The sequence below is a fragment of the Balaenoptera physalus genome (assembly GCF_965194825.1).
Source record: "Balaenoptera physalus genome assembly, chromosome: X".
NCBI lineage: Eukaryota > Metazoa > Chordata > Mammalia > Artiodactyla > Balaenopteridae > Balaenoptera > Balaenoptera physalus.
Genome location: NC_138903.1, coordinates 96,163,879 through 96,176,142, shown reverse-complemented (window position 1 = coordinate 96,176,142; position 12,264 = coordinate 96,163,879). Strand labels below are relative to the sequence as shown.

General features: G+C 39.1%; 1 protein-coding gene across 3 annotated transcripts in view; it reads left to right on the top strand.

Annotated features, from left to right (window-relative positions):
• COL4A6 (collagen type IV alpha 6 chain) overlaps positions 1–12,264 on the top strand; it is a 289,921-nt gene that overhangs the window by 1,235 nt on the left and 276,422 nt on the right. For 2 of the 3 annotated variants that reach the window (XM_082447502.1, XM_082447503.1), the window contains exons 2-3: positions 122–292; positions 487–538. In XM_082447502.1, the coding sequence (XP_082303628.1) occupies positions 282–292; positions 487–538 (63 nt within the window). In that variant the 5' untranslated portion in view covers positions 122–281. Of the gene's footprint in view, positions 1–4; positions 293–486; positions 539–12,264 lie in introns of those variants that run through there. The other variant, XM_082447504.1, reaches the window with a different exon arrangement.

Sequence of the window (12,264 nt, the reverse complement as noted above, 5' to 3'; positions counted from 1 at the left end):
CAGCCCCGCCCCCTTCCCCTCCATTCCTTCCTCCCCTGGTGCATGGAACTATCTTTTGAGTGCGGCAAGTTGTAGCGGGCACCGCTGACCGTGTTTCCCTTTGGGGCACCTCTTTATCTAGAAGCTGAGTTTAGTTTCTTCAGAAGTGAGCCACTTCGCCCCCCTACCCCATCCTCTTGAATAAGGAAACAGCCGCCAAGCATCAGCGGAGCCCCGACGAGCCGGGGCCGCGGAGCCGCTTAAGCAGTCTCCCGGGACCCAGCTCCGGAGGAGCCGCAAGCATGCACCCTGGGTGAGCCGTTGCTGCCCCGAGCTCCTCTCCTCTTTCCTATTCTGGGCTACTTTGCCGGACCGGGACTATACTTGTACTTCTGTCATTACAGAGGAAGTGGGGGCAGGCAGCAAAAAGGGGTCGAGGGTCTATGGGCAGACGCAGGACCCCGGAGCCTAGAGAACCCATGTTATTCACCCTCCCTCCCGTTTCAGGTTGTGGCTTCTCCTGGTTACGTTGTGCCTGACCGAGGAACTGGCAGGAGCGGTGAGTCTCTTCTCCCGACCCCTTTCCCTCCTCCTCCTTTGACCTCCTCCCCATCCCACCTCTCGTGTTTGTGTTAGGGGGTTGCAGAGGGTTGCGCCATGAAACGGAGTTCACATCACTCTCATTTCTACTGGGAGTTAATGGGGTTCTTAGAAAGGAATAGCACAGTGTCAGGCTAATGCCTTTGGGACTCAGGCATCTTTCTGTTCCAAAACTTCGTAAGGGGTTGGGAAAATAAAAGTAGAAGACACAAGAGGCACGCATTTCTGAGCGTCTTCCCGGACGACTTAAAGATGACTGACATCTGATGCCTTTCTCTGTATCGATCTCCAAGGCAGAAGAAATGTAATTTTCCCTGGTTTACAAGAACATGAATTGGCACACAAGTTTGAAAGTGGGAGGAGTATACAAGAAGTGGGACTTGGAAGTACCGAGAATGTTGTTAGAAGTTAAACTTGAGTATTTTCTTGTGAGTCCTGTGACAGTACCAGGTGACAACATCTGGATTCTTTAACTGCCTGAACTGCACTGATACTACTAGATGATGTTCAGTTTCTGCCCGATGTTTCCTTTTACTGGTTTTCTCTATCATCAGAAAGTTAAAAGTTAAAGTGGTTAGAATAGGAAAAAAAAATTCTAAAAGTTAACATTTCATAGGCTGTTTAGATATCATCCATCAAATCAGCTAGGGGCTTCAGGCAAAGGAATTTCTGTAGACGTTTGGTCAAGAAAAGTTTAATAGATCCCAGAAAGTAGTAATTCCAATGGAATTACTAGGATAAGCTACCAAAGGTGGTGTGACCTGAATAATCAGAGATGCTGCAGTTTTCCAGACTCACTAGCAACTTATGCCTGCAGAAATAAAGTTAATCATTGAGTTCAAATATGAAGTTAACTATTGAGTACTGTTTCACTGTTCTATTTTTAAAATTCTTAATAATTGCCAAAGTCATGCATGTACTCTATATATGTGTGTCTGTATATATATGTATATATATGACAGCTAAATATATATTCCAAATATTTACTTTGTGAGTTTTGACAATTTTCACTGATTGGCTCTATTTTTAATACTTTAAATATTTTAAAATACTATTTATAGAGCCATACTTAATTCAACCCAGTAAAATTACCTAATACTTTTATGGGAAAAAAATGGATTACTTTGTCCTGGTATATGTCTTTAAGAAAATATCAGAATAAAGTGAAATGACTTCTCTTATGAAAAGAGGATGATGCCAGAAAACTTGACTTTTAGTGTTTTGTGACGCCTTAGCTCAGAACATCAGCTTTTATGTAAGTAAATTCTAGATTTTGTAAGCAGAAGTATTGATCTAGTTTTCTGCACACTTCTCTTTCTGATTCCTGCAGTATACAAGTTTAGTTATATGTTACCTTGAGGCTCAATACTACATTTATTGAAAATGCCAGGTTTTGATTAGTTAACAATTTGTCTGGGAATCTTGCCACTTATAAAAATGTCATGCTTGGGCAGAATACCCTCCAGTAAAACCTTTATTTCAGACTCTGGCTGATCTTATTCAGTGTACTTTTGGGAAAAGCATTAACAAATCATTCTATGGAGATTTCCCAAACACTGCATCCTATCACTTGATAACTTTAAAAGTTACTAGAGGATGTTGTCTTCATTTCTTAGAAGTATTGAAGCATGTCTCCAAAATCAAGCACTACTTTGGTGTGTGGATTTTAGACTCTGTCCCATTGTTTTACCATGTCACCTGCTATGTCAGTGTGACTGACCTTGGTAAGACTAAAATAAACCTTGAGATACACTGACAGTACTTTATTTTTTGCCTTCAGTTCATAACTACTTCATTCACCTATTATTTGCTTCTGCATTATGTGTTTGACATTGTAAAGCTAATTTTTAATTTTTGGAAAAATGGCAAAGAGAAAGAGGAGAGTAACAGGATAAGTTCTCAGAAGGTGACTTTGCTGAGGGGAAGTTTTTTCCTTTGTACTCTTTGTACTGGATTCTCATTTATATTGGCTGGTTCTCATCTTTTACTCTCAATTCCAGTTCATCATCTGGGTTTGTAATGTCTTTCACCTTTCAGATGATTTTAAACATTTGAATTCTTTGTAACTTTTTGACTTATATTAGTGAAAAATAACTTATAAATAGATTGGCAGGAACTATGTTGTGCTTCACTATGACAAAGTCTCTTCACTGTGAGAATTACATTGTCAATAAAGGAATACTGGTGAGCATTTAAGATAGGGTCATTTAGGTGCTTTTGAGTTCTTTCTTTGTCAGAGTTTATAAAGCAGTACTTTTGAAGGGATGGAAAACTAAATGTTAAAACCCAGGATTAAATAATGAGTTTTCATTAAATTTCTTTTAAAAGAGTGCTGATATTCATTTATTTGAAATATTTTCACAATTTATCTGAATGAGATAGAGCCTAGAATTTCAGAACATCCATAATGGTTTTTTGGTTATTAAGTGCCTAAGGCACCACACACAAAGATTTATTTAAACATAGTCTCTAACTCTGTAGGAGTTCACTTTCTCAGACAATGGTTGTCATTTTGTTCCTTAAAGGATAGGATACTTGGGACTTCCCTGGTGGTCCAGTGGTTAAGACTTCAAGCTCCCAATGCAGGGGTCCGGGGTTTGATCCCTGGTCAGGGAACTAGATCCCTCATGCCGCAACTAAAAGATCCTGCGTGCTGCAACTAAGACCCGGCACAGACAAATAAATAAATAAAAATATTTTTTAAAATATAGGATACTTAATGATAAATTATTATCAGCATCATGTTAGAGAAGAGACTCTAAAGATCTATATCTCACCAAAGGCCAATATGTTTAGAAGTTAAAATATGTCCCAAATTAGTCAGGGTCCTCATGTTTTCTTCCCATTTTGCCCCAAATCTGCTTTCACAAGAGGATCTAATACAACCAGACATATTTAAAAGTCAAAGCCCAGCGGGAGAGTTATTTGAGTGGGGAAGAGGCAAAGGGGAGAAAACACCTGTCTATTATCAACTCTGCCTAGAGCACAGGTAAAGTGCCTTTAGCCACATTCAAATCAAGATCTGATTGAAATACAAACTTCTTAAAGTTGTAACTTGCTCAGGTTGGTCCTTTCCAATGTGATTTTCAGTCATCATCACAGTCATCAAAGTATGAAGGGAGTGTTAAGGTTTTTCAGAGATGGAGAAAATCCCTTCCTAATCTAAGGATCAAGAGGAGTATTCGCCTTGTTTGGGCTGTCTCTAGGATTTTTCTTTTTTTCTCTTTTAAAACAACTTTATTAAGATATAATTTACATACCATAAATTCACCCATTTATGTATATCATTCAATGATTTTTAGTAAATTTACCAAGTTGTACAACCATCACTATATCCAGTTTTAGAACATTTTCATCACCCCAGTAAGATCCTTCATATCCCTTTAATTAATCCCTATTCCCACCCCCCAAGCCTAGGCAAGCATGAATCTACTTTTCTACCTCTATAGATATGTCTTTTCTGGACATTTCATATAAATAGAACCAATTAATATATAATCTTTTGTGTTTAGCATTTTTCACTTAGCATAATATTTTTGAAATTCGTTCATGTTGTAGCATATATCAGTATTTTACTCTTTTTTTTTTTTTTAGTATTGGTATTGGTATTTAGTATTGGTATTCCATTATGGATATACCCCATTTTCTTTATGCATTCACCAATTAATGGACATTTGCACTCTTTCCACTTTTGGCTCTTATGAACAATACTGCTATGAACATTAACATACAAATCTTTGTGTGGACATATATTTTATTTCTCCTGAGTAGATGGAATTGCTGGGTTGTATGAAAACTTTATATTTAACCTTTTAAGAAACTGCAAAACTGTTTTCCAAAGTGACTGTACCACCTCACATTCCATCAGCACTGTATGAAAATTCCAGTTTTGCTACATCCTTGCCAAGACTTGTAATTGTCTGTCATTTTTATTATAGCCATCCTGGTGGGTGTGAAGTGGTGTCTCGTTGTGGTTTTAATTTGCATTTCCCTTAATGCCTAGTCAATTAAGCATCTTTTCAAGTACTTATTAGCCATTTGGATATCTTCTTTGGAGAAATGTTTATTCAAATATTTTGCCCATTTGAAAATTGGATTGTCTTATTATTATGTTGTAAGAGTTCTTTGTATATTTTAGATACGAGTCTTTTACCATATATACAGTTTGCAAATATTTTCTCCCAGTCTGTGGCTTATGTTTTCATTTTCTTAATATGAATTCTTAAAGTAGTCTTCTGCTTTGCCTGCTAGCAAATATCCTATATCAGCTAGCTATGAATGATTGGAATATATAACATATATATGTGTGTGTGCATGGACATCAAATATGTATCTTGGGTGACTGGGGATACTGATACATATGTATGAGTGCATCATCAAGTGAACCATCAAATGACTACATAAATAGGTAGCAATAGATGATAATGTAGTTATATTATTGACAGGTCAAAAGAAACATTTTCAGATAGGAGTGGAGGGGAAAATAGATATTATTTAATGTGTTACTAAAGAATCAGATAGATATATTACTATATCACAAATTTGTTTTATTATATATTTTGATGATTGGTTTCTATTGTAACCCCATGTATTTTATCGACTACATTTAAAAATATTTTTCTGAAAGGGAGTCTGTAGGCTTCACTAGACTGTCAGAGTTATCCATGGTATTGAAAAAGAACCCATCTAGTTATGCAGTTGGTTTTTACAATTTGTCACTGTCTAAGGCATCTTCAGGTGTGAGGGCATTTGTATTGACTACAAGTGCCAACAACCTTTTAGATTCTAGGCATATTATGGAGTCTCCAGTAAATATGCCCCTATATTCTATAAGATCATGGTCAAGCCAAATCACAGGAGCAAAGTGGGCTATTCCCCTAATTACTTCATTAATATAATAATGAAACAAATAGATTGACCTCAGTTATCAATACATATTGGTGTTTGCTTGTCTCAATTTGTGCATAATTCCATAATTTCACCACCATGCTTGGAGTATAGACTTGTCCTATCCTGCGTAGATGACAAGACATATACATCTAGAAAGAAGCTATTAGGAAAGCACCATGCTGTATTAAACTACCAAGTCCTTTTAAGCTGACCAAATGTCCCAGTGAGGCAGATCATAGAGCTCTAACTTGTTGTTTTAAAGTCTAAATATAAATAGAACACCTGATCAGCATGCCCAAGGGAAAACAGTGACAGGAAAATTAGCCAAGAACAATTATCCACTCTTACCATCTGTAATTTATCCCTCTCCTAGGATATTTTTTTCTTCTATAAGCAATATTGAAGTCTCCTCCATTATAAAAACAAATAATTTTTTTTTAAAATTTATTTACTTTTGGCTGTGTTGGGTCTTTGCTTCTGTGCAAGGGCTTTCTCTAGTTGTGGCAAGCGGGGGCCACTCTTCATCGCGGTGCGCGGGCCTCTCACTGTCGCGGCCTCTCTTGTTGCGGAGCACAGGTTCCAGACGCGCAGGCTCAGTAGTTGTGGTTTGCGGGCCTAGTTGCTCCGTGGCTTGTGGGATCTTCCCAGACCGGGGCACGAACCCGTGTCCCCTGCATTGGCAGGCAGATTCTCAACCGCTGCGCCACCAGGGAAGCCCAAAAACAAATAAAATTTTTAAAAAACCATGGCTTCATTTTCCTCTGTTACTCAAACCCCTTCAATCACATTACCACCAAATTTCTGGTCATTTTCTATGCTTCTTCAACAACCATTTACCCTTAAGCCTATTACAGTCTAGAAGGAGGCTATTCTACCAAAATTGCCCTCTTTCAAGTTACTAATGGATACCTAACTGCCAAGCCCAATGGTTTCATTGCAGTCCCCATTTTATCTGACTTCTTTACTGTAGTGCTTGGCATTTTCCAGTCATTCTCAAACCACCTTTCCCCCTTTGTCTTCCAAGTCATGATGCCTCGTTGTTTCTCATTACACTTCTCTGATTGTTTTTTTTGGGGGGGGAGGTGTGCACTGTATGGCTTGCAGGATCTTAGTTCCCCAACCAGGGATTGAACCCAAGCCCTTGGCAGTGAAAGCGCAGAGTCCTAACCACTGGACCACCAGGGAATTCCCTCTGATATTTTTATTTCATTCATTCAACATTTATTTATTGAGCAGCCACTGTATTCTAAATAGTATGCCAGGCTCTGGTGACACAGTGGTGAACAAGTCAGGCATGATCTTTGCCATCATGGAGGTTACAATCTTCATCACTCCCTGGTCATAAAATGGTGGTTTTGCTCAGCATTTTTATCCTTTGCCTTCTTCTTGCCTCAACAGTTTTAACTATGCCTCTTATACATTAATGACTATCAAATTTTTATTTCCAGCCCAGATGTCTCTTTTTAGCTCCAAATTTTTATTTCCAATTACCTACTAAGTACCTATATCTCAATTAGTTGTTACATACAGAGCACTTAAAATGGTGCCTAGAGCTTAGTATAAGCACTCAACCAATGCCAGCTCTTATGTTGTATTGCCCCAAAACCCAGTGTATCTGAACATGAAATTATTTCCTAGTCTTTACCATGATACTCCAACCTGCTATCTTTTTTATCTTTGTTAAATGTCATCACCATCCACCCAGTTTCAAGTGAGAAACTATAGAATCAGGCACCAAACCTCATTATCTCCATCTCCACCAAGTTCTGTTAGTTTTACCAAAAACCTGCAGAATCCAGTTTTCTATTCATATTCTAATGGTTCCAAATCTCATCATCATATATAAATAATCTCCTAACTAGTTTTTCTACCCCCTGACTCCATTCTAATCTCTACACTGCCACCAGAGTTATTTTATTAACAACAAATCCAACTATGTTATCTCCTGATTTAAGTTTTGTTGGTTTCTTGTTTCTTCCAAGATTAAAATACATACTCCTTGGCTTGACACATTTAAGGGCCTTCATTATCTGGCCCCAACTACCATTCCAGCCTCATGTCTGAGTGTTTTTTCCTGCCACCTCTCCTTCTCAAACTCATAGTGTACATTACGCTTCATTCAGACTGAACTTCTCTCCATTCCCAAACTACTTTATGTTCTTTCACATTTTTTGCTTTTCTGTATGCCATCCCCTCCATCTGAAATGTCTTTCTCCACCATTTACACCTTCTCTTCCTAGTGAACTCCTACTCAATCTTTAATACCCAGATAAAATGTTATTTCCTCTATGAAACAGTCCCAGTCCTCTTCAGAAAGAATTTATTCTTCCTTCCCCTGTGCTTCCAAAACTCTTTGGGCCCCTTTGGTGGAACCTACCACATAGTTGTGAAATTCCTATGTTTGTATGCAATGTTGCCCTCTTCAAACTTATGATGTCCAGGATACTGCCAAGCATATAGGAAGTGATCAATAGATGACTTTCAAGTGAGTAAACAGACCTACTCCTAATGGCCTGTAACAACTGCCTTTTCCTTGTCTCTCTTGAGAATTACAAATGTTAACTCTAATAACAGTTGCTTTGATGGGAAAATAAGAACCTTGTTCAATGGTATAATGTTTAAGAGAAAGGACTCTGGAATCAGACTTATGTTCGAATGCTGCCTCTGCCCTCTGTGTGACGTAAGGCAACTCATTTTACCTTTCTGAGACTCAATTTTCTCATCAGTAAAAAAGGGATAATAACACCTTCCTCCTGAGAGTGTTGGGTGATTAGAAGGGAGAACGTATGTGTAGTTACCATTCACAAGGTAGTTGCTAATCCCCACTCTATCCCCCTATGGAAAAGTATTCTCCATTTCTTTTAATGCTGAGGGAAATTTTTAAAGTGTCTCCCAATTTTGACAACTGATAAAAAGAGATGCCGGACAATACTCTCATTTTGTAGATTGTATGTCTAGAAGAATGGTCGTGTTTCTCAATTGCCCCCTTGTCTCTTTTTCCCTCTTCTACCACTTTAATAATGACATATAATTACTAGTGCTTTGAGTTTACAAAGCACTTTCTCAATATTATCTTATTAGCAGCTCAAGACTACCCTGAGAAATATATAGCGCAAATATTCTCAGCTCAGAGAGATTAATTGATTTCTCTAAGATCACAAATCCAGCAAATGACAGCATTTGGGTTAAAACCCACTCTACTCTGCTGTCTCTCTAATTCAGGCATCTTATCATCTCTTATCTGGACTCCAAAACAGACCTGACTTCCTCTGGTTTCAGTCTTCCCCTGCCCCCCACCCCCTCTCCTGATAGCCATCCTCTGCAAGCAAGGGGCCTATTCTGAAACACAAATATGATCATGCCGCTCCAAGTTCCCCATACCCATCATCATCTGGCCCTGCCCGCCCATCCAACCCCATCTCCTGTTACTGTTCTCATTCTGATGTTTAGACCACAGTTTGCTTTTGATGTTGGCTCAGGATGCCAACATCCTCCTGCTTTGCCTTCTACTTCAAACACCCTTCTTTTCTCATCCTCTTTCTTCCTCCTGTCTCTGCAGATGGACTTAGTATTTTTCCCTTAAGGCCCAGTTTAGTGAATGTTTTTCTGAAATCTCCCCTTCTTTCTAGCCTTCTGTCTCCCCCTCTGTTTTTCCTTCTTTCCTTCCTTCAACAAAGATTTATTTAGTGCCTTCTATGTGTCAAACACTATGGCCATCCCTGTTGTTTGAAGGACCATGGCAAGTACCAAGCCAGTGTGGCTGGAACACAGGGAGGGGGAAGTAGAGGGAGGGAGGTGGAAGACTGTGTGAGATGAGGCTGGAGGAACAGGAAAGGACCAGATATATCCTGCACTCTTTTTGTTTTGTTTTGTTTTCTTATATTTATTTTATTTATTTGGTTGCACTGGGTCTTAGTTGCGGCACATGTGCTCCTTAGTTGCGGCCAGCGGGCTCCTTAGTTGTGGCATGCATGTGGGATCTAGTTCCCTGAGCAGGAATCGAACCCAGGCCCCCTGCATTGGGAGCACAGAGTCTTAACTACTGCGCCACCAGGGAAGTCCCTACCCTGCACTCTTATTGGCTCCTGATTCCTTAGAGCGTTTACCTAATGCCTGCGCTAAGGTGTATTTCTCTGGTGGAGTGTAATAGGCGTTATAGTTACTGCTGGCCACCAACTCTGTGTCTAGCACTGGCAAACCCTTATGCCTGGAGGGCTCACTCCTGTGGCACATATCTACCCCTTCCAGATTTATAAAATTTAGGTAAGTCATGAGGTATGTGTCTTTTCTTCAGCTTTTTGGGGGGGTTCCATGTTTTAAGTCTGGAGGTCTATTTCCTGATTTTTTTTTCCCTTTATGGATTATAGTGTGGTTAAAAAATAAAGAGCTCCATATTTGGAGCCAAATGTTTCTCAGTTCAGATACAGACTCCAGCATTAATTATGGCCTTAGGAGAAATCACTAAATGTATTATTAGCTGAAAAATTATTACTATTGTTGTTATTTTGCTCCCATCACTCACTGTGACCTGCGTTTGCACTAAAAATGAGTGGTGAACCCATTTTGGGGGCATTTTTAGAGTAAATTGCTTAATTATGTGTTGAATTTGTATTTCAAGCTTCCTAAAGGGAGAAGAAGAGTTAGAATTGTTATATTTGTTCCAGTTTCTCCAAAGCCACTTCTACCTCTGCTGCCCTACCTTTGTGACTTTCTGTAGAGACCAGGGTACCAACTGAAGATGATGTCTGAAGACACCTCTTCAGGCATCTTTGAAGTCCCAGTTCCCTTTAGTCTAACAACAATAGAGCTAGTTTGCCATTATCTCTCAATCTGGTTGCTTTTACTGAGGGGGAGTTGGTGTTCTTCAGTGGAAATCTCCCTGGCCCTAAAGTTCTAACAGTATTTACCTCAGAGAGACCAGGCTTTCCCAGAAATGTCTTGGACTTCTGGCCAAGAGACTGAATTAGTCCTTTGGGAGACACGTTTTCTCTGGGGGAGAGAAGGAAAGTTAAGTGGTATTTCTCCTTTGCTCTGTAAATCTTTGAGTGACCATTTTTCCTTATCCAGAGCAAAGAGAGTTGGCAGAGAAAATCTAAAATGCCTAGAATCTCTAAATTCTGTTTGTGAGTGCAGCAGATCCCTTGAGAATGAAGATCAACTTGAGATTTATAAGATTTATGTGACCTTGCCTTGGCGATAAGATTAAGTTGCAAAAATACTCACCAGCATCTAGATACCCAGAACATGCTCATAGATAATAATGTTGGTGTTGATGCTGATAATGATGAAGAAGAATGATTAGAGCACTTTTCAAAATTTACAGCAGTAGACCCTGTCCCCCCGAACAAAATCTTATATGACCCCCAACATAAAAACCGAAGTGTTTTGCTAATAAGTCAAAGTTTTTAATATTTATTTGTAAAGTCAGTAAGAAGGAAGAGAATGAAAAAAACATAAAATCTGAAACTGAGAGCTATGGCAGTCTTAGTCTCCAGTTCATTCCTGTGTGGAGAAAATTCTGATGTACCCAAATAAGTAGTGGCTTTTTGCTTAATAGTTTGTCTTGTCATCTCTGGATACTCTTCAGTTAAACAGACATAGCAAGAAAATCTATATTTCTAGGTATACATACACTACTCTCTCTGTCCTCTCACTTTCATTCTCTCTCTTTCTCACATACACACACGTAAACACACATACACACATATACACACACATTGCCAACTTGACAGCACAGATTAGCGCAATAGGTGGTGGTTTCTGATGTGTGAGTGTTTGGTGTGGAACCCATTTGAATGGTATATGCTGTGTTTTATTACAGTCTTAAAATAGTTTAAAATATAATTTTTAACTGAAATTAAAATCAGATGTGGAACTGTTGAAATACCGCCACCATTTAAAAACACTGGATTATATGATAATCCAGCATCAAACTTCATAGATCAGAATGAAGTGTTCTAGAAAGTGAAAGAAGGAAGAGGTCAGTATGGATTGTAGTTAGAGAAACCTTCACAGAAGTAAAATTTGTGCTGGGCCTTAAAGGACTCCTAGAAAATAAATGATAAATGTGGAGACGGGATATTCTAGATTTTTCCAGGACATCCCCGATTTCAAGTTTTCTTCTCTAGGCCTCTATAAATATACTTGTATTTGTCAGGACAGATGATTTATCTTTTTTTTTTATTTAAAAAAAAAATTTTTTAAACATCTTTATTGGAGTATAATTGCTTTACAATGGTGTGTTAGTTTCTGCTTTATAACAAAGTGAGTCAGCTATACATATACATATGTCCCCATATCTCTTCCCTCTTGCGTCTCCCTCCCTCCCACCCTCCCTATCCCATCCCTCTAGGTGGTCACAAAGCACCGAGCTGATCTCCCTGTGCTATGCGGCTGCTTCCCACTAGCTATCTATTTTACGTTTGGTAGTGTATATATGTCCATGCCACTCTCTCACCCTGTCACATCTTACCCCTCCCCCTCCCCATATCCTCAAGTCCATTCTCTAGTAGGTCGATGATTTAACTTTGATAGTTAAATGTAGTCCTATTAAATATCAAAGAGACAAGCTGATCAGAGCATGAGCAAAAACATGGAGGAGGTATAAGGGTGCAGTGTCTTTGAGGAAATTAGAAAAAGGCACACTTTCCTCTAGGCAGTCAGAGCTCCCTGCCACGCCTCACTCCTTGCTGAGCAGCAAACAGCGTGGATTTCAGCCCCCATGTGTCTCCTCAGTCAAGGTTCCTTTTGCAGTGAACCCCATGAGCAGTCATATACTGCAGCCCTAGCAAGAAT